Raw genomic sequence first — 20,759 nt, 5'->3', positions numbered from 1 at the left:
GCCAGCAAAGAGCGGGAGCCACTCTGGGGAGAGCAGCCCGGCCCCGGAGATCCTTCAAAGCCAACAAGAGTGGCAAAAAAAGGGAAACTTGCCCCCTCCCCGCTTCCGTGCCCCCTTACCAGGCTGCTGGGACTGCTGGGGGAGCTGCTGAGGGCGCTGGGAGCTGTAGGCCACTGGGTGACTGAGAGATCGGTATTGCTGGCTGGAGTTCGGGTACTGCCCGGGCGGGTAGTAAGAAACCTGAATCTGGCGGAATCGAGAAAACACGGTGGTGAGAACACGAGAGGGAGTGCGACCAAGAAAGCTGGTCCCCCAGCTTCTCTCTCACCTGGCCTGGCTTCTGCCGAAGGAAGCCAACCAGGGCTTTGGCTCTGGCCAGATGATGGCTCCGCAGGGAGCAGCAGCCCCTTCCCGCTCCTCCCCGCCTCCACATCCAAGCCCTTCCCAGCACAGCAGGCACAGCTCTCCTCACAGCCCCGGGGAACAATCCTAGAGGTCGTAACGGGACCCCAAATTGAGCTGGTCACTGTTCTCCCCCAATGCCGCGAGCCAGGAACGGCCGGAGGGGTCCCAGACCAGTGAGCTGAGGGGGACGTGGGGGCAGGAACCATCCTGTGCCTGGTGAGGGCGCGTGCCCACCTGCAGCTCGGACCGCTGGGTACTGATCCATCGCAAACGAGCAGCAGAAAAAGAGGGGACCCGCTCTCAGGGGACTGTTCCCTGGCCCGCTCCGCAGCGGACCCCCACCCGACAGCTTTGGGCCGAAGCGCGCGTCCCCTCCAGGCGCGTGCGTCCTTACTTGCTGGGGAGGCTGGATGTAGCCCTGGGGCTGCAGCACCTGCTGTGTGGGGGCCGTGTGCCCGGAGGCGGAGTAGTTGGAGGTGGGAATGGACTGCCCAGGGGTTGCCATGATGAATCCCGTCTGCTGCGGGTGCTGGGAGATGAGGGACGACTGGAACATGGCCGAGGAAGGGTCCGCTGCTTCCGTAGAGCCCTGCCGGCTGAGGCTGATCTGCCCGAAGGGGTTGCTGAGCTCGTCGGCCTGCGTCGGGGAGAAGTGTGAGGGGTGGACGACAGCGGCGCGCAGGACACAGCTCTGCCGAGCAGACTGCAGACCCCTTCTCCCTGCTCTGCGCAGAGCAGCTCGCCCAGGAGATGTTCCCAGAAATGTTCCCGGGAATGTTCCCAGAAACGTTCCCAGCCACAGACCAAGAGCTTTCTGCAGGACAGAGGGCAGGGGCATGCACGCTGCCGGGGGGGAGGATGCTCAGCGGACACTGGTGACATGCGGGGCCCCACACAGGCAGGGGCGGCCCCAGGCCAGAGGCCACGTCCCACGGGGCACGCCGTTCCCCAAAAACCCGGCGGAGCCCCGGAGGGGCTGACTGAGACCACAGGGCAGCCGTGTCCCCGGACCTCAGCGCTGGTGGAGCTCCGGGCTTGGCACCGGGTCTTCCCCAGGCTCTTCCCAGGCGCTCCAGCAGCGCCCGGCGCCGGCGGGTCCCACAGCCTCAGGCAGCCCCCCGCCTCGACCCCGCTGCAGCGCAGGACCTCCGTGAATCCCAAACCCACCGGGCGCAGCGGCTGCGGCTTATCCGATCGGCAAAAGCTCGTACAACACAAACACGGCACGCGAGCACAACAGAGAGAGCGCAGAAGAGGAAACGGGGTTTATACCAAGTTGTACTGCTGGGGTGGAGAGACTGGCAAGAGGACTTGGGGGCAGGAGCTTGGAGAATACGGAACAGGCTGCAGCGCCGGGACCGGCTACGACCAGCAGAGAAGGGAGCGGAGGAGAGAGATTTGGGTGGGAAAGGGCAGGGGAAGGATAGGGGGAGGGAGAGAAAGAAGGAACAACAAGGTTAGTCAACCGAGCCAACGGCAAACACGGAGCGGGGCATTGCAGAGGGTCGGGAAGCACGGAGACCGGGACGGGGCAGCATTCCTCTCTCTGCGGAGACACAGCCCGGCCAGTCGCTCTGTGGAAGCTGGGAAGGCCGGCCGTGTCCGCAAAGCAGCTCCTGCCCGGCAGGAACGGCGACACGAGTTCCCAAAGGCCAGCTACGGCCAACGGCGGCGGGAGAGCCGCTTGCCCCCGGCACCGCCTTCGCGTCGCTCCCGCTCCGCTGCCCGTGCGGCGCTGGCTCCCCGCTCTCCGCCGTGCAGGGCCCTCTCGCTTTGTCAGCTCCTAACTCAAGCACCGCACGCTGCGCTTTGGGCACTGAAGCTGTACTGGTCAGCACTGGACTGGGGTTTTTTTGACCGTTTCATTTGACCTCTCATGAAAAAGAAGGTGCTTGCCCACGGGGGACAGTGAATTTTCAGACCTTTCACCAACACAGGAAAAAGGTTTTTCCAGGGCCTAAACCACCAGAAGAGCCGAACAGCAGGGGATCCCAAACAAAACCCCAGCCAGACGCCGCGATCCCGCAGGAGCCCCAGAGCCCTGCTGCGCTCCAGCCTCCCGCCCGCGGCACCGTGCGCTGTCCCGTGCCACGCCGCGGCTCCGGACAGGCGCTCCGCCAGCCTCGGCGCTGGACGCTGGCTCCCGCAGAACGGAGCTGCTTCCCTCGAGCCTCAGCACCCTCTGCAAGCAGACCTGCAGCCCCGCAGCCGGGCCAGGCCCCCAGACCTCCAAACCCGCCCCGTTCCCACGCGGACGGCTGCAGCCAGCCAGGAGCTGCGCACGTTATCCGCAGGAAAAGCTGCTCCAGGAGGATCGCTTCCTCCTCCCACCCCAGCCTGATGAAAACACTTTGAATCCTGGAATGGCCCAGGTCGGAAGGCACCTCGGAAGATCACCTGGTCCAGCCTCTCACAGGAAAGGGGCCCAGATAAAATGATCTACCCCTGCCCAGTCGCACCCCCAGTGTAACTCGAGTGTCACTGGCAGTTCTCTGCTGGAGGAGACGTCCTCAGCGTGAGGTGATGCACCAGAAAGGATCTCTCAAAATCTCGCAGGTGGGCTGAGGTCCAGCACCCACACCCTGCTCTGGGGTCCAGCACTGACAGCCTGATCTGGGGTCCAGCACCCACACGCTGCTCTGGGGTCCAGCACCCACACCCTGCTCTGGGGTCCAGCACCCACACCCTGCTCTGGGGTCCAGCACCCACACCCTGCTCTGGGGTCCAGCACCCACACGCCGCTCTGGGGTCCAGCACTGACAGCCTGATCTGGGGTCCAGCACCCACACCCTGCTCTGGGGTCCAGTACCCACACGCCGCTCTGGGGTCCAGCACCCACACGCCGCTCTGCACAGGGTGCTGCAGGTACTCCCCACGCCCGCCGCCCAGCTCTGCACCCTCTGAACCCCGGGGACCTTTCCTCTCCCAACCGGCCCACCGGGCTGGCTCCCGCCCCTTTCCAAGTCCTGCTGTGACGCAGAGGCAGCTCGGGAGCAGAACAAAGTCTGGAGAACGCCAGCCCTGAGTGCCTTCCAGAGGGCCCCATCCCCAGAAGTAGCCCCCCGGGCTGCTGAACTTGGGTTTAACTTGGGGAGAGCCTGCAGAACGGTTCCAGGTCTGCCTCCCCCCAGGACGCCAGGCGACCTGCAGCCACGGGATTGCAGCACTGGGGAGCTCAAACCCAACCATTTCTTTCCCAGTTCTCCTCTCCGTCCCGCTGGAGGGCGGGGGGAGTGAGCGAGCGACTGCGTAGCTTGGTCCTGAGTGGGGCTAAATGACGACACACCATCCCTTGCCAGGAGGGCAACTGCTTCCACAACACAACCAGCCCTACCAGGCAGCAAGGCGAGGACCTCAAAACCCTCTGGGCATGAGTCCAGAGCACCCTGGGCGTACGCCGGCCCTGCTCCCACCTCCCGCCGGCGCCTGGAGAGCTTACGGAGCCCCGGATAACCCTGCAGCAACCCACCTGGGCCATCATGTGGTTACTCATGGCTGGCTGCTGCTGGGCGGCAGCTGGAAGGCCCTGGGGCTGCGGCGGCGGCTGCTGGGGCGGCTGCGGTTGAGGCTGCTGGGCTGCGCAGGGCAGGAGGCCACGGCTGGGCTGCGACGAAGGGGACTGGCCGCACGCTTCGGGGGCAGCTAGTACCAAACCTGGAACGGAGAAAGGCACGGCGGGGTTGGTGCCTGGGAGAGAAACATTGCTTCGTTGACGGGCGGATCCCGTCACTACCTCCCCTCTCCGTGTCCACATACACACGCTGACCCTCCACAGCCGGTCACAGCATCTTCTTCCCCCCCTACCCCGACCCACGCGTGCCCTGCCCTACACAGGGAAGGCCGGGACGCAGTTCTTGTCCCAAACGATGGCCGCGAGCTGTACAGCTGCATTCCCAACAGCGCGCTCTCTTCCCCGACGCCAGCCTAGCGCCCTCACGCCCAGCGGACCGCTGACGCAGCGGTGCCCACCCACCGCTCTCGGGTGGCTGCTGTTGGCGTAAACCTTCGACGCTGCTTCAACGCAGGGGATGGGAAGGCCGGCGCCGGGCTCGTGGGATGGATCCTGCCTCTGCCCACCGGACGGCGCGTACCTGGCGCAGGCGCCGGCAGGATTGGCACAGGGATGTACAAACACGTCTGTGCTGTAACTCATCCTCGGGAGGGATGTGCCCTCTGTCCGGTCTGGAAAGCCCCGGGGACAAGCCAAGGCCTCCACGGGCATTCCGCTGGGAAGGAACCTGGCCGTGAGCAGCAGCACTTGCCCAGTGCAGGGCTCTGCACCCCAGCACGAGGCAGGGGCTACGAAAAGAGGGAGCTGCCAGATGCACTCAGGTCGGCTCGGTGCCACAAACCAGTCTGCGGGAAGGAGCTGAAGAGCCGTTCCCAGTCACAGCTCAGTCCTGCAGCTCGGACACCGTCAGGATCCGCGCGAGCGCTTGCCCGGAGAGAGAGGGGAGTGAGGGAACCCTGTTTCATGGCCACACACACCCAGCGTGCACACATCTTTGGAGAAAAAGGCTACGGGGGGGCAGGCTGAAAGCAACTCCTTCCCACGCCAGGAAAAAAAGTTCGGAAGGAGCGCAGGGCACTCAGCTGGGAAGTGCTCCTCCCAGTATCCCAGCCTTACTTCCAGAAATTAAAGGGCTGGGAAACTTGCTTGACGCCCGTGCTGGTTAACTAATCCTGCCTCTCATCTGCTGCGCTCCAGCAGCGGATCTCCAGGCACGCTGCTGAGGAGGGCTGGCTCCTCGGCCGCGTGGCGCAGAGAAGGAAATATTCTGCTGACAGTCGCCCAGGGGCTGAGCGCTGAGATGGGAACAGAGCCGCAGCGTCCTCAGCGCTTCCTCCCCCGCGGAATAAACGTGAGGACACGAAGGGTGGTGGTGCCCCCACCCCAAGTGAAAATTCCTTTGCTTTTCTTCCCTCCCCAAGATGTTTCTAATCGCTCGCCGTTATATAAAACCTGGAGAGCAACAGCTTCTGTTCCCAGGGGAGACCTGGGGGAAAAATAGAGAAAGAGCAGAAAAGCAGCTCCTCTCTCGCTCTGCTTTGCACCCGCCTGGCACAGATCTTCAAATAACCGCTCCCACCAGCGACTGCGATCATCAGAGCCCCCAGCACAACGGAACGGGGTCCCAGGAGGTGACGTGGGCACCTTCACACCGCAAGGTGAACGTGTGCTTTTCAAAGCCTGGAACAGCCTTTGAGACCCATCCCTTGGATTTGAAAGGATTCCTGTGGCAGCCTCATCACCCACGAGCACCAGTCTGCCTCCCCTCCCCAGTAAAGTGACAGCTCTCAAGCATCTGGGGACCCGCTGCGAGCCGGTGAGAGCAGAGGAAGCTGGGCCACGCTGGATTTTGCTCGTTGACACTGCACAGCTCTCAGGAGTAGAGTGAATCACTGAGAGAACATCGTAGGCAGACGCCAATTAACGCAGGCTTCCTCTGACGAGACAGACTAATTGGTGACACCCTTCCCTGGACCTCCTTCACTGGAAAGCAAGGAAAAGCGCCAGATGGTTCATCCCGAGTGTCCTCAGGGCCGCGAGGGACTCGGGGGATCGGAAAAGAACGGCAGCATGACTAGCAGCACAGCAGAAAATCAGTACTGAGCCCATTCAGGTGACGCCAACCATGCCCCGTTCTAACCAGTCACTGACCAGCGACCCCAGCCACCCAGAAAACTACGCCTGCGAGGTGTCCTGGGGCAGAAGGTGCGCACGGGATACGGTACAGTACCTGCCCGCGCCGTCCTGGCAGCGCCGCCTTTGCTGCTCCCGATGCTGTCCCCTCGCGTCAGGATGGAGATGCCGCTGAAGCTGCTGGCTTTGGTGACAGGCGGCCGAAGGCTGCGGATGGAGCCGTCCGAGTCCGTGCTGCTCCACGGCCGCGGCTCCAGCGACTTGATCTCGCTCTCCGTGCTGCTCTGGCGGCTGCCCGCGGCCCGGTTCAAAGCGTCCCGGTTGCCCCTGCAGAGACCGGAGGAGTTAGACCGCACCTCCCGTGGGAGAGGGACCGCGGGCGCTGCGCCAGCGCTGTCACACGCCGGCGCTGAGCCCAGCCAGCGGCTGGCTCTGTCACACAGCACGTCGGCGCTTTGTACGGGGATGTGACAGCAAACGCACGCCCCGGGCCGCTGGGAACGCGCTGGGAAGACCCAGCCACTGCTGATCTGTGGCTTGTGTCGCGAGCTGGCTCCTGGCCCTCTTCCCTAGCCAGAGCCCAGCCTGGAAGAGATACCAGTGGGGTCAGAGCTGTGCTCCCACCGCTTGCCCTCCCTCGGCCCCGGGCCAGGCCTGGCCACAGCAGGGCTTTACGGAGCACCAGCAAAACACGCCCAGCAGCCAGCGCGGTTTATCGGCCCAGTAACGGGCTCCCGAGCCAGCGCCGGGGCAGAACAGCGAGGAGGAGATGCTCAGGTAACGCTGCACGCTGAGCCTGGCAGCAGCTCCACGCAGCTGTGGAGGGGAAAAGCCTTGGAGGGAACCGCTGAGGTGATGTCTTAGGCTGCTGGACGTGAGAGCCAAAGAAAACACGTCTCTTGGAAAACCAGTACAACGGTTACGTCGCTAAAGAGGTGACGGAATTGGACCACGCAGCCTCAGACCTCCAGCTGCAGTCGGGCCAAGAAGCATCGCCGTCAGCCTCCTGGGTTCTCCAACCCCAACTCCGAGGGCTGCCCCTGATGTGCAGAGGGGTGGGGGCAGCGTTCGTGTGCGCGGGGAAGGGGCTTGTCACGGCCTCTGCTCTCACCCAGCTGGTTCCCCGAGAGCCCAGACCCTTCTCAAGCCCAGTACGGCCAACGCGGCAGCGTAACGGTTCTGCTGCTGCTACGAGCGTTCTCCAAACCCCAGGCGCGCTACCATGCCCTTGCTCCGAGAGCACTGCCCTCGCAGCTTCAGCCGTGCCCTCCTCCAGCCTGTTTCCACGCGTGTCCACCAGCAGAGAGCTCTCCGCAACCAGATCTGCGCTTCGGCAGCGTTGACGCAGCCGCCGCTGGGCTTCGAGGGTGGCAGGGCTCTAGAGCTCAGCCAGACATCACCTCCAGCACCACCGAGGGAACCCTAATCCCCTCAAGAGCCTGTCTGTCTGTGTCTAGAGCTCAAACTGGTGCCGAGGCCCAGGAATCCTCCCTCTCCACGCTCCGGGAACCATAAAACAAGGACAGCAGGTTGACCAAGCTCTTCAGGGACAGGGCACGACGGTCAGAAAAGCTCCTGGAGCTGCAATCACATCAGCAACGTGCTTTTGGCCACTTGCTGGGTGAGCTTTACTCCAGCCTCACGGCTGATCTGAGAACTGTCCCCCCGCCTTGAACACCACCACCGCAGGCAGCTCGGGCCACGGTCCCAGCACCGGTGCTGAGGACACTTGATTTTCCACGGCGGCGTCCCTCCAGGGACAGCCTGGGCCACAGGACAGATCAAGGAGAGGGGCAAAGCTGCTCCTACGCTTGCTTGGATCCATCCTTGTTCACACACAGGGACGCTTCGTCTCTAGAGCTCTGGCTATCGAAGGACACGACACCGGGCGCAGGGTCCCTCCGTTTTCATCCTGCTCTTTATCTTCAGCGGGGGTGCGCGCAAGGGGACGTGTCAGGCCAACGCCGTCCTTCCAGCCCTTTCCTCCACAAGAAAACTACTTCATCAGAAACCGCTCCTCAAACGTCTTCCCCGTGCCCTCTGCAGCACGCTCTGGTTGGAACGGACGCCTGAGACCCTTCACCGCCACCGTTAAGTCACCTAGCTTCATGACCAGGGACCAGGGACAACCCCACCTGATCCGGACGCCAATCCGGTCACTTCCCAGGCGTTCCTTTTGGGAAACGAGAGGCGGAATGGTTTGAAAACTGCTGGAATCCTCTGGCTCCCCCACTCCTCCCTTCCCCCCGCTCCATTTTAATCGATGAATCAGCAAAAAACGACTCAGAAATTGATGGGGCAAAAAATACAACTTCAATGACTTCACAAGCAGCCATGCATGGGGCAAACCGACTCAGCAGGACAACGTACGAAAGAAGTCAGACAGAGATACCTAAAAATCTGCCTCCGTTTGTGAGAGCTAGAAGCAAAGCCTTCTTTGGAGATTCTGCTGGTTAACATCAGAAAAAAAAAGTGTCGTTATAGAGCCAGGCGGCGCTCCGCAGAGAAAGCCGGGGTACAAACAGCGTCTGCGGAACAGTACTCACCTGCCGTCGGTGAGATATCCGTTCTGGCCAGTCTGGAAGCACAGAAAAGACATGGAGATGGGAAGGGAAGGAAAGAAAAGGAAGAATTTAGTAACTTTGAAAGCAACAAACCCAGGCAATTTCAAAGCAAAGCAGACCAGAGCAATAACAGGGCAGGACTGGGACACAGCTTGTGTGGTGCACCAGTTACGGATGGGACTGGGACACAGCTTGTGTGCTGCACCAGTTACGTGGTCGCTCAGGAGCCCTGCTGAGCCTCCTGCACCCCAGTCCCACCTGGGTGCCCACCCAGGCCCGTGAGGAGCCTTTCCTGATCCACGCCACCCTGAGATCTCTCAGGAGTTTGCAAATCTGAGCCCTCAGCTCCCTGCTTCATCGCTTCCAGGCAGCTCTGAGGGGGTTTGTCACGGAACAATCAAGGCCAGACAAACACGGGTCCTTTTTGCCAAACGCAGGCACGATTACCAGAGCCGTGCCGAAGAGCTGTCGCAGCCCAGCCCAGCCCGCCCCGCGACAGCCACCCCGGCTCTGGCCAGGCGTGAAGCGCTGGCTCAGCCCACGGACACAAAGCCAGGGTGAGCAGGTGGCAATTCCCACCGGGACAAAGGAAAGGCGGCAGCCCCAGGACGCCCAAAGGCAGCAGGCAAGGAGCTGGACTCCGAACACGATCCAGAGCAGACGGGCGCTTGGAATTGTCCCCGATTCCTTCGCTTGCCACTCGGCACAGCATGGAGAGCTGCCTCCAGCCGCCTCAGCACGGCAGAGCGCAGCAGCCTCTCCGAGCAAGGAACGCAGCTCCACCTCGGAGGAGTTCCACGCAGCGGCAGAGATCTCACAGAAGCAATAACTAAGCGGGACACCTCGTAAGAGAGACAACAAACACCCTGCCCAGACTCATCCTGTACAGGCCTGGTACTCCCAGGCCAGCCCTGCCTGGCCAGGAGGCCGAAGCCGCAGCACTGGAGAAGCTGGGGGAGGCAGCTGGTGCTCCTTTCAGGTTCATCGACTGATTTGCCAGTCGTCCCAGAAACGCCGTTGCATCAACTCACGATCGTGCTGGGCAGCAAGGAGCAAAACTGTCCCCTCTGTCAGTCCCCACACGTCTACTGCCCCCCAAAACAGGCAACTGAGGGAAGGAGGTGGAGTGGAGGTGTGGCTCCTCTACCTTAACGTCTTAGACATCTTTGATAGGAGCTAGAACTCAACGGTAGAGACCAAGAACACTGGGACACTCACTTGTAGGAAAGGCAGTGGTGACATCTGACCTCCGAGTCTACTCAAGGACACTTTCTGTCCCAGAGCTCCAGGAGGGTACCCGGCAAGCGAGCCGTCCAAGCTTACCTCTCGTGCAAATATCCGCTCCCTGACCCGCTGGTACTCTTCCTCTCGCTCTTCTATAGATTTGCTCCTCCTCCCATCCTGCAAGGGGAGTCTGATCTGAAGGGACAAACACATCTCAGCGGGTCAGCAGTGGCCAGCGGGAGCAGGGGGCGAGTCAGCCGCTGGTGTTTTTACGGAGCGGTGCTGGTGGACGTGGATTACGGAGTGCATGCGGGATGCCTGGACGCAACGATGCAGCCTCTGCCTTTGAACCTACCTTCTGGCCACCTTTCTCTGGGGAAGACCATCCTGGAGGTCCCAGTGCACCTCCCGGATCAAGCACAACCCCTCCGCCTGAACCCTGCCTGACTCGGGGAGGACAGATCAGGAATATCACCGCCTGCTTCCAAAAGATGGTCAAAAGCTCAAGGCCGCTCTTTGAGAGCATACGCCAAGGCAGCAAACTCCTGCTCAGTCATGGATTCTGCGCTTCGTGGGCAGCTGCGTCACCTGCAGAGTGCCACCACTGGGAAACCAGAAACTGATGGAAACCACCGGCTCCCCGTCCTGATACCTGACGTTCAGATTCACGACCCAAAGCAAGGGCCGGTGGCAAACTGGGTGATGTAAGGATGGGAGCTACAAGAGCACGAGCAGGAGATCCCTGCTGAAGAGGTCTCCTGTCTCTCACCCTGGTTTTGACGTTCAAGACTCTATCTATCTGACACAGCTACGGATGAACGAGCTAGCTCTGCCTCCCGGGCGTGGTGCCGCCTGCGACAGCCCAAAGGCGGCCAGGTTCAGGAGGCGGTTCAGTTGCGATGACCGGCAATGCTGCTGAGCTCCAACCGTTCCATTTGGCTGATGGTTTCCTCCCAGTACCACTGCAAGGTCCTGACGACTCCCCAGGCTGACTCGCTGCGCCCCAGGGACACGCGGCAGAGATGCTCGCTAAAACTCAGGTCTGGGACATTTCCAAGGAAACCTCAGCAAACGGCTTCACCGTAAAGCCCGGCCCAGCCACCGGTCGATATTCAGGGCACAGAAAAGCACCCCCCCTAGAACCCACACAAATTCTTCACGCATCTCCACGGTATTTTGTAAAGTTTTTGTGACAGATCTAGATGCTGCTGCTTGGGTTAAAGGTTTCTGCAGGAAACCCGGGAGAAATTTAGAGATGTTCTCATCGTAGGAAAGTTGCATCTGGCTCTCACGAAGTATGCAGAGAGCCCACGGCCACCCCTTACCTGATTATCATCCCGGTCCATGCTGGTGTCGTCTCGTTTCAGGATAAACCTCTGTGGGAACTCGGCATTCTTCTCATCTTTGATGTGCTCGGAGAACCTCTGCTCGGGGCTGCGGGAAGAAGCAGTCTATGTGAGAAGGGCAAAAACGGGCACGGAGCTGTCTTCACAAAAGCCCTGCTTGGCAGGGAGCGGAGGGGTGCGCAAAAATGTCTGTGGTGTTAAATCTCTCCTCTGCCTGATGGCAACAAGAGCTCCTGCCCCTCCTCTGAGGGCTAGAGAGCTAGGAAGGGCTTGTTAATGCACACGCGTGGGACTGGAAGGGAAGGATTCTCTTCCAGAGGGGGTCCTGCCCTTCTTACGAAGGCAAAAACCCGTGGTGTGGGATCCCTCCTGCTCTGGACCTGGCCAGGGCTCTGTGCCTGGGGATCGCGTAGCGCCACGTAGGGCCGGGACGGAGATGCTAGCCCCAGTTGTTCTCCCTCCCCCTTACATTCGCGTGTTACTGGTCTTGTTGATAATGACCGCCTTCCCGGTTTGGTCAACGTTATGGTCCATGCCGAAGTACGCAGCAACGCGGTGCAGCAGCATCCTGTGGTACGAGGTCATCTGGGGGAACTTCTTGAACTGGTTGCTGAGAAGAGGGGAGAAAGCATTCCAATTTAGAAGGCCTTGAACCAGACAACGATAACCTGACACCAAAGGAGAGAGAAAGGCCAGAGGTGCCTTCACCAGACCCCAGACCAGACCACGCCGCCTATTCGAAGCAGCTAGGCGTGAGCACGCCAAAGTTAGGCCGGCTCAGGCCTTTCCCGAAACAAGGCCAGCTTGTGCAGAAATGTTTGTTTCTAAGCAGGAACAGGCGCCAGAATCAGTACATGTACCCCGACTTCTCTGATCCTGTTCCATAAAGAAGTCTGCAAGCCCTGCTGCAGGCACCTAGAACAGGTATCTGGGATGCGAATCCTGCACCTGGCTCCTCCGCTCCCAGTTTGCGCTAGGAAGAGAAGCACAAGGGCACCGGTCTCCTTCACAGCGGATATGGTGTTAAAGCAATCAATAATCAATCAATATGATCCTGAGAAACCTTGTGTATGGACCAAAGGAGGTGCAGGATGCATGAGAGGCCTCCTAAGCAGCGTGCCCAAAAGACTCCCTTCTCCCCGGGCACCCCGGCTCCTACACCGTGAAGTACAAGCCTCTCCTGCTCGACACAAGCGTGGTGATCACTTACTTGTTATCACTAATAAACTCCAGAATCTCCTGTTCTAACTTTAGTAGCATCATTCTATCCCTGTCGAGAAAAGAAAAAGGAAAAGGCCAGCATTAGAGACAGCGCAACACGGCTTTCTCCGCTTGCTACCCCGCTCCCCGCAACGGAGAAACGGCACAAACACCCGGAGCAACACATCCTCCACAGGAATTAACTAAAAACTCCACATTTTTCACATATAGTAAATGAATTGCCAGATTTTTCCCAGTTTAAAGTTTTGCTAACAGTGGCTGGCTTTTGGTGACGCTGAATCTCTGCCCCGCTGAAGCTCCGCTGGCGGAGCCTCCCGCTTTGCCGCGCCCACGGCAGCGTTTGGCTTGGTGACATTTGTTACCGACACAGCAGCGGTTGGTGTTGGACAGTCACTCATGGAAAGGGTTTTAAAGCAGCCGCGATTCCCTCCCGCTCGCATTCAAACCAATTATTTTTCCTCTTTCTCTCTCTGTAACACACAACGACCTGTTTCGATCGACGGCGGTATATAAAATTATGTTTTTTTCTCTGCCCTAGCTCCAGCGATGCTGAATTCCACCAGTAAACCACATTTCCAGGGACTCTTCTGGCCCCCTTTTCCAGGGGACTCAACACACGAATGCAAACACACACACACGCACGCAAACACCACGGCGTCAAGAGCCAAAGCAGCGCCGGTCGCCAGGGTCTCCCCCCTCGCTCCGTCCGCAAGCTGGTTTACTGCCGAGGGACCTACCGTGGGTTTTTTTTCAGTGTATTTACTAAAAATTCATGCAAATCGATTCCAGTGGAGTCTGTATATTCCTGGCTGGAATCTGAAACAACAGGAGCAGAACACATTAACAAAAAGCTGCGACAGAACAGACCGAAGGGAGGTGAGCGTCTCCTGCGTGATAAGGACCACGGCCCCGCGTTGCTGCCGGAGGAGATCGGGCTCATCCTCCGCACCCACTGCTCACCACAGGGAGGGGGGAAGAAAAGCCCAGCGACACAGAACGGCGCAGACTGGGACCAGTATCACCCGGGCTCAAGCCCAGTTTCTAGCACAGGCTCTGAGCGCAGACCCCAGGCCAAGTTTCTGCGACACACGAGGCACCACGAGCACAAGGCCCCGGTACAGGAACGCCAGGGAGAGGGAGATCCGGCCAGTTCATGGAAGGGGACCTTGTCCCTAAAACCAAGCCCTGAGAGCCCGCTCGGGACGTCCTGGGCTGTGACAGGAGCCCCTGCGAGCGTCCCACACCACACTTCTGCACAGGCACCTCCTGCACCGTCGATCCCGCACGCCATTTAACGGGAAGGCCCAGCCGGCCCTGCTGCTCTCCTCTCCCCACTCCCTTTTTAATTTAAAAGCAATCACAGAAAAAACAGCGAGCAAAACTGAATCCGCACCGGGGCAGAGTTGCTGTCTGTACAAGAATTTCGGGTGCAGTGTGCTCACCACATTACACGTGCTCCCAAAATCACGCGCGCAGGATCACACGGCAGAAACTTAGCTCACCTCCCTGCACCCTCCTACCTCGCCCCCTGGAGAAGGTTTGATAAAATCAAATCTGAACTGAAAGCAAAAGACGACACAGTGGTCTCCTCGGGTTCGCATCTGCACACGTGACACCCACCAGATCCCTACGAACGCTACAGAAAGCCTGTCAGTGTGCTGGGGCACACGCCAGTCTAGAGAAACCCTCCCCCTCCTCCTCCCCACGCTGTGCTCCAGAAAGGATGGTATAAAAATGATAAATTCCTGCAGAATTATCTGCAGAGACAGCGGCTTTGCTCCCAGCAGCTGTCCCACTGGCCACCAGCACCCTCAACGCGGGTAAGACCTATTCAAGTGAGCACCTGACCTCGAGAGAGCATTTTCCTCGGCGCCTTCTCTTTATTCTTCTCTTTTTCTTCCTTCTCAGCCCCATCTTTCGTGGACTTTTCCTCTTCCTTGTCAGAGGGGCAGCTAACGTGCAACTGAATGATGTCCTGGAAGAAAAGAAACCAGGTCTGAGCCACCGGGCACTCCCCGGAACCGCGGCCGGAGACTCTGGCAGCTGAGATCAGCGTCACAGGAAGGCAGGGGGTTGGGGTCGCAGCCCTGAGACGTTTCCTAAGAGGCCGCGCTCCGCGAGTAGACGAAGCGGGCTCTCTCCCCACCCTCCTCTGGGCGAGGAGCCCTCGGTCGGCTCTGAGGGGACTCAACGGCGCAGCTGAAAACCTGCCCCGCCTGGATCCCCTCAGAATTTAAACCGCATGCCTCCCCGCTCAGAGCTGGGAAAACGCTATCGCATTTTGGACGCGGGAGTGGTAGGTCCTGCACCGTTCCAGCGAGACTCTGCTGCGCCGGAGGAGAAACCAGAACACACAGCAAAAAGCGTATGCAGTGTGATCAGCGGTCCCACACCACGGGGGACCTTCTGCTGTTTCTTTTCACCTCCTCTCCTGAGTCACGACTGCCCAGCGTGGCCGGAGGACTCGCTCTGCTCCCTGGCAAACGTCAAACACCCGGAGGATTGTCAACAGCTGCTAAAATTTGAGTGAAAACTGACTATAAACCACGTCCTTTGTGCCAGCTGATCTGTTCCCACTCAGGGAGGCCTCTGGGCCAGCACCACAGACCCGAGGTGGTAACTCTGGCACTGGTCAGCGCGATGAAGACAGGCTGCAGCTGGCCACAGCTCAGATCTCCGTCTCGCCAGGGCAGACAGGGTCTCAGCGCCTCCCTGACTGCTGCCCACCCTCAAGCTTCACCTTCTCTGTCGCTGCCCACAGCGACCGCAGCTGGGGAGCATCTCTGCGGAGCGCTACACGTCACTGGCTGCTTTCAGCCACCGCAGCCTGGGCTGCAAGGAAAGGGCTTGCACAAAAAAAACTTCCTTCCCATGGCCAAAACCCCAGGAGCTGTGCGAAGGCGCAGCGCCGTTCCATTTTGGGGGGCATAAGCCTGCAAACTTGAGGAGTTGGGGGTGCCCAGTGAGTTGGCGCAGAGGATTCCTCGTAAGAGAAGGGCTGTGACTGTCCGCACACGAGCGGCGCCCAAAGCCACGACAGCTTCCTTCACAAGCAGCCTCTTGCGGGACGCTCCTGCCGCTCAGAGGCGCAGGCCCAGGACAGGACACCGCTTCCAGCAGGGGGGGGATTATTCTGGGGTTCCGCACTCCACAGCTTCTCTGGTTCTAGGCCTACCTGGGACTCCAGCAGCCCGTCCACAAAGGGGCCGGACGACTCTTCGCAGACGGCCAGACTCCTGACCAGTTTAAGCTTTGAGTTAGACTAGAGAAGGGAAAGAGAAGAGCACGGTCACAGCACAGCCAAAACGCTCGCGCTCAGGCTGCTGCGCTGCCGAGCCACTCATCAGCCATTGTTAATTAAACCGCCACAAACGCTCCTGCAGCAAACAAGAGCATAGAGAGGCGTGGAGTCCTAGAGCAAATCGGTTATTTTCTTCCTTCAGCCTTTGATTAGGATTTGAATCAAATTTTAGGTGAGAAAGTTCATTGCTTTAATTCATCCGCTCTTTGACCTTCAGCCAGAGCAACTCCAGCCTCTCCCCTCCTCCCCCGGCAACAATTAAAACCATTAACAAAGGATGTAACCGAAACCAAGTGGTTTATCGGTTTAAGGTGTGCAGATTGTTACTGTTCCTAAGGAGAAGGCTGTCACCCCACTTGCACCTCGCCCTGGGACCTGCTGACATGGCTTATTTTGGGTAACGGAGTAGCGCTCCGAGAAAACGCTGAAAATAAAACCTCACTTGGGCGACAGAGAGGAAGAAACGTATTGAGCGGTCCCACGAGATCAACGCCACGGAGCAAGGCCCGAGGGGCGCAGCGTTCTGCCCGAGGTCACAAATTTAACTGGGCTCCCCTCTCTCTCACGCCTCAGGGCAGAATTCGGCTTCATTTGGGCTTGAACTTTTGGGAAAGAGGAAAAAAAAAAAAAGGATGGGGAGGGAAGAGACCTTTGCCCTCTCACATTTTTAAAATCAAGCCCTGAGCAAGCTGGGCAGATGTCTCAGTTCACCCTGCTCTGGGCAGGAGGCTGGAATAAACGAATCCCGGATGGATTAGAGGGACGCTTGAATTACGCAATGTTTCTAGACCTGCCAAGCCCGGAAAATTCACGGCCGCTTTTGATAAACTGCTTCAGCAGTTATCATCAAATTTAGCAAAGAAAAACTGGGGTTAAGACTAAGAAATGTTTAAAAAAAAAAATTTAAAAAAAATCACACAATAGCTGCATTGTTGCCTACACACAACGTCCCCGAGCAGTGGCGTCCTGGTGCTCACTACCAGCAAGTTTTGGATTCACCGTGCACGTGCCTGTGGAACGCCCCGCAGAAAAGGGGCCTGACGCGGAACCAGGCAGCTACGCTTCACGCTGGTTTTTAACTGGAGGGTGTAACAGGCCAGGGCACCGCCCCGCCCCGCCAGCGACACCTCTGGGTGTCACTTCTGGTGTTCTGGGCTCTGGGGAGGGGACGAGCGTGGCAGTTAGCAGCAGCAAACAGCCCCTTCGTGGGTGAGCGTGTGCTCCAGTGCATGGGAAGCAACTGCCCTCGACCGTCCCGGGCTGCGCGTGGCTTCCAGAGACAGGAGGGACCGATGGTGACCCCGAGGCTGGGATCACGACTCAGCTCAGAACAGCCAGGAGAAGGAAACATCAAAAGGGGTCCTACCTTGGCTCTCTTCCTGGCATGGCCATGGCTCGAAGTTCGCCTCTGCGGGGAAAGGAAAGAGGAGGTAAGCGGCTTCATCCGGACGCGTACACCGTACACGGCATTCGCCGCGCGAGGCAGCGCTACGCTCAGCATGGAAAGGGACTCTGAAGAAAATCTCTGCCTGACAGCGACGGAAGCATGGGCAACGGGAAGACCCGGAGAGCTGCTCCGTCAAGCCCCAGGTAGGGAAAAACCGCTTAAGAACGTCACGCGGATTCAACCCAGTTCCTCTGCTTCCGACAGAACCAGCACAGCTGTGGGATCGCAGGGCACACGGGTGGAGGGGCATGACACCCTTCCAGGTGGGAAAAGCGGGAGTCTGCCACCATTCCCGGGACACGAAGCGGGTTCTAACACAACGGATCGTGAGAGACACGCTGCTGCTCTGATTTAAGAGACGCAGAGTCATCTGTTGTCCCTACCTTCTAAAAAATCTTCCCCTGAATGGGGAAAATATTACGAAGTGACCAAAGCCAGGCTCCTCCCGAGCCCGCGCAGCGCTGAACAAGCCCGGTGCCAGCGCCCAGCTTTAAACGCAGAGGCACCCAGCAGGTTGCTGAAGGTGGGCACTTCTTCAAGCTCAACGCTAAGCCGAAAGCACAGGACGCAGGAGAGCAGAGCCGCAGGAACAAGCCCCAGCACCCTCCAAATTACGCTCGTGCAATTTTTTTCCTTGCTGAAGCGAAATCCCAAACCATTCAGTTCCTATCTGGGCGTTTTTAACAGCAAAGCGAGAGCCAAGCACCGCTCCTGACACCAGGCTCTGCCAGGGATGTCTTCACCTCACACGCAGTCATTAACCGATCGTTATGTCAAAGCAAGGAACAAGATTCGGGATTAGAGCCTGGGGACCCAGCACCAGCGCCCCTGGGAGCACACATGCCACGTTTTCCCCTGGGCTTGAAGAATATTTAAATTATTGCACTCTGAGCAGAACAGATTCAGCTGCAGAGGAAGAGAGCAGCCTGTGAACGCAGCCTGTGCGGCACGGCTGTCCCCTGGGAGGTGGCAGCCCAGGCTCAGGCCCCTCAGAGGGGCTGGCGACCAGTTCGTGTTCCCAGTTAGAGGGAGAGGGCCCAGCTCTGCACGCTGGCGGAGGGGACGACCCGCCGGTCCGCACACCCACCTGAGACTCCTGGCGCACGCCGACCTCCTCCCCGGCGTCCTTCTCCGCCTCCTCCTTGCTTGGCGACCTGGACACGTATTTGGTTTTGTTCACGGATTCCTCCACCACCTTTTTTTCGGACTCCTTCATTATTTCCAGAGACTCCTGCGTCGTGTTGCTGTTTGACATCTTCGGAGCCCTGGAGCGCAGCAGCGGGCACCTGCCAGAAGGAGAAGGGAGTCAGGAGGCGCAGAGAGCTTCCGCCTGGAACGCAAACTCCTGCACGGACAGGCCGTAACGTCCTTGCAACCCACCTCGTGTACAGAGACCCCCAAAGCCAGCCCTCCAGCGACACCCCACCCGCTCATCCCCTTGGGCACAGCCCGTAGCGTGACGGGACCTTGCCGGCGCTCCGTGATTGTCCCCAGGACTTTGGGAGACGCTGGCAGGGCTGGATGAAGCCTTGGAGATCCACAGAGCTCTCCGGTGCAGGCACTCCGACCTCTCCGGTGCGAGGGAGGGACAGGGAATTCAGTCAGTGAAAAACTCCAGCAGCCAGAGCAGGGGTGCTGTGCCCCAGGACAAGCAACATCCAAAAACGTGCGTTTTTCCCCCAGATCCCAGCCCAGTCCTCCTCACACTCAGCCAGAGAGAGCAGCCGCGCACCCAGGCCGCTGCTCCGGTTGTTCCCGTGAAACACGGCAAGCCGCAACGCCTCCCCGGCTGCCTGCGCTTCGGCACCTCAGGAAAAGCGGGAGTCAAACACCGGCCAAACAACGGATTAAGGAGAAAAAATGACGCTTCCTGACAAAGTTGCATTTAATTGCTTCCTTTTGATTAGCGGGAACGCCGGCAGCCCACCGAGCCCCTGAAACCAGCCGGGAATGACAGCGAATCCAGGCAGGGCAGCGCGTGCCTCCGTCCGCGGGCCGTCTTGCGCAGGAGCAACGAACGCGTCACGCATCCCTTCACCAAATTACGTGTGTATCCCAAACCGCTTGGCCGGGATCGAGCCGTCAGCCCTCCCGGCTAACGCGCAGCCGGTCTCTGAGCCCGGGCGAGGGCGAAATCAGCTCACGCGGGACCGCAGAGCGATGAAACGCGTCTGCAGAGACAGCGCCGCGCCGAACCCGGCGCTCGTCCCGGGGACGAACGGGCAGGCTGGGGAACGGCAGGAGAAGGGGCAGGGCCGTTGAGAAACGCTTCCAAAAGGAAAAGGGGAAGCTGGAATTTGGGAGAGGGTCGAAGGGAAGACCTGGGCGCTGGAAAACACAGCAGATGTTTAACAACTTATTAATCACCGGGACAGGACATGGCTGAAACGAGTCCGGTACGACAGAGACTTCTCAGCTCTCAGCTCTGCGTGGGAACTGCTAGGATTCATTAACTAATTCAGCCTCATTAACTAATTCAGCCTCATCCCCTTTAATTTGTGGGGCTGCTGAACATAAAACACGCGTTTGACTCTCACTGCAGCTACCGCCATCAGCTCCAGTTCCAGAAAGCGGGAGCGCGCGATCCAGTGCTTCCAGTTGATTCTTCCAGGGATCTGGAACCCACTTTGAGAGGCCCAGAGCAGACGCGCGGCAGCGAACAGAAAACGCTGGGCGTTACGGGCAAATCCCACGGCCGGAGAAACCGCAGCACCGGGCGGCAACGCCTGGAGATGCCAGCGCCGCGTGGGATCCAGGCGGGAGGACGGGACGTTTCAGAGCCACGGACGGGAGAACCAGGAGAGGAAAGTTCCTGACGCTGCTACTTCCCACAGCCACAGCGGTGGCTCCCGGCCGCTCCACGCTCGCTGCTCCCTGCGCCTCCGCAGCATCCTACAGGCTGGCACCACGGACGATCCCGTTGGCGGGCATCTCCTGGAGCAGCTTCCCTCGGGAATGGCCAAGGCCGCCATCCTCCAGGCCGGGTATCCGGCAGATGCCAACGGGAACCGGAATGGAGCTCCCAGGCCGGCAGCGAGCGTGCCGCGCGGAGCGGTGAGCCCGCTCTGCCACGATGCCTCCGACAGGAACTGGCTCGGAAAAGGGAAAGGGAGCGCCCGCTTGGTTTGGGAGGAGGCCGGATTCCGCAGGGGGTGAGGGCGGTCAGCTCTGCCTCCCCTCTCCCCAAAACACTCTGCTCTGTAGGAAACCGCTCCAGCCTCGCGTCTGGGAGGAGCTGCAGCGGATCCGGGGAAGGGAGGCGGGAGGCATCCGAACACAACGCTTCGCTAAAGGGGGAATTTCCACACTGAAATAAAGGAGCGGGGTTTGTACACCCCCTTCCCTTCGCAACAGCCGCCCTAGAACAAGTTGTCACCCTCAAGCCAAGCGCCTCGGGCCGATTTGAGCTGGGTAAGGGGATCTTTCCTCACCACACTGCAGCATAACTCCGGCATCGCGAGGGGAATCCGTCAGTTTTCCCTCCCCTCTTCTCGGACAGACGAGTTGGAGGCGCTGAACCGCCGTCCGCAGGCTCCCCCTCCCGACAAAGCTCCCGTCCCCACCGCAGCCCTCCGGGACATTTCCCTGCGCACAAAATTCCAAGGAG

At 59.6% G+C, this 20,759-nt stretch overlaps 1 protein-coding gene across 14 annotated transcripts in view; it reads right to left on the bottom strand.

Annotated features, from left to right (window-relative positions):
- R3HDM2 (R3H domain containing 2) overlaps positions 1 to 20,759 on the bottom strand; it is a 45,967-nt gene that overhangs the window by 5,558 nt on the left and 19,650 nt on the right. The window contains exons 2-17 of one of the 14 annotated variants that reach the window (XM_086768917.1): positions 18,240 to 18,438; positions 17,072 to 17,113; positions 15,580 to 15,666; positions 14,253 to 14,379; positions 13,142 to 13,220; positions 12,394 to 12,453; positions 11,653 to 11,793; positions 11,163 to 11,271; positions 9,937 to 10,032; positions 8,596 to 8,627; positions 8,442 to 8,498; positions 6,147 to 6,376; positions 3,875 to 4,059; positions 1,678 to 1,767; positions 800 to 1,042; positions 120 to 246 (exon numbers count right to left, since the gene is read on the bottom strand). In XM_086768917.1, the coding sequence (XP_086625043.1) occupies positions 120 to 246; positions 800 to 1,042; positions 1,678 to 1,767; positions 3,875 to 4,059; positions 6,147 to 6,376; positions 8,442 to 8,498; positions 8,596 to 8,627; positions 9,937 to 10,032; positions 11,163 to 11,271; positions 11,653 to 11,793; positions 12,394 to 12,453; positions 13,142 to 13,220; positions 14,253 to 14,379; positions 15,580 to 15,666; positions 17,072 to 17,113; positions 18,240 to 18,407 (1,873 nt within the window). In that variant the 5' untranslated portion in view covers positions 18,408 to 18,438. Of the gene's footprint in view, positions 1 to 119; positions 247 to 799; positions 1,043 to 1,677; positions 1,768 to 3,874; positions 4,060 to 6,146; positions 6,377 to 8,441; positions 8,499 to 8,595; positions 8,628 to 9,936; positions 10,033 to 11,162; positions 11,272 to 11,652; positions 11,794 to 12,393; positions 12,454 to 13,141; positions 13,221 to 14,252; positions 14,380 to 15,579; positions 15,667 to 17,071; positions 17,114 to 18,239; positions 18,439 to 20,759 lie in introns of those variants that run through there. The other 13 variants (XM_086768907.1, XM_086768908.1, XM_086768909.1 and 10 more) reach the window with 13 other exon arrangements.

Source organism: Chlamydotis macqueenii, chromosome 29, assembly GCF_036417535.1.
Source record: "Chlamydotis macqueenii isolate bChlMac1 chromosome 29, bChlMac1.mat, whole genome shotgun sequence".
Lineage (NCBI taxonomy): Eukaryota > Metazoa > Chordata > Aves > Otidiformes > Otididae > Chlamydotis > Chlamydotis macqueenii.
Note: the sequence above shows the minus strand (reverse complement) of the source record. Positions and strands in the feature narration are given on the sequence as shown.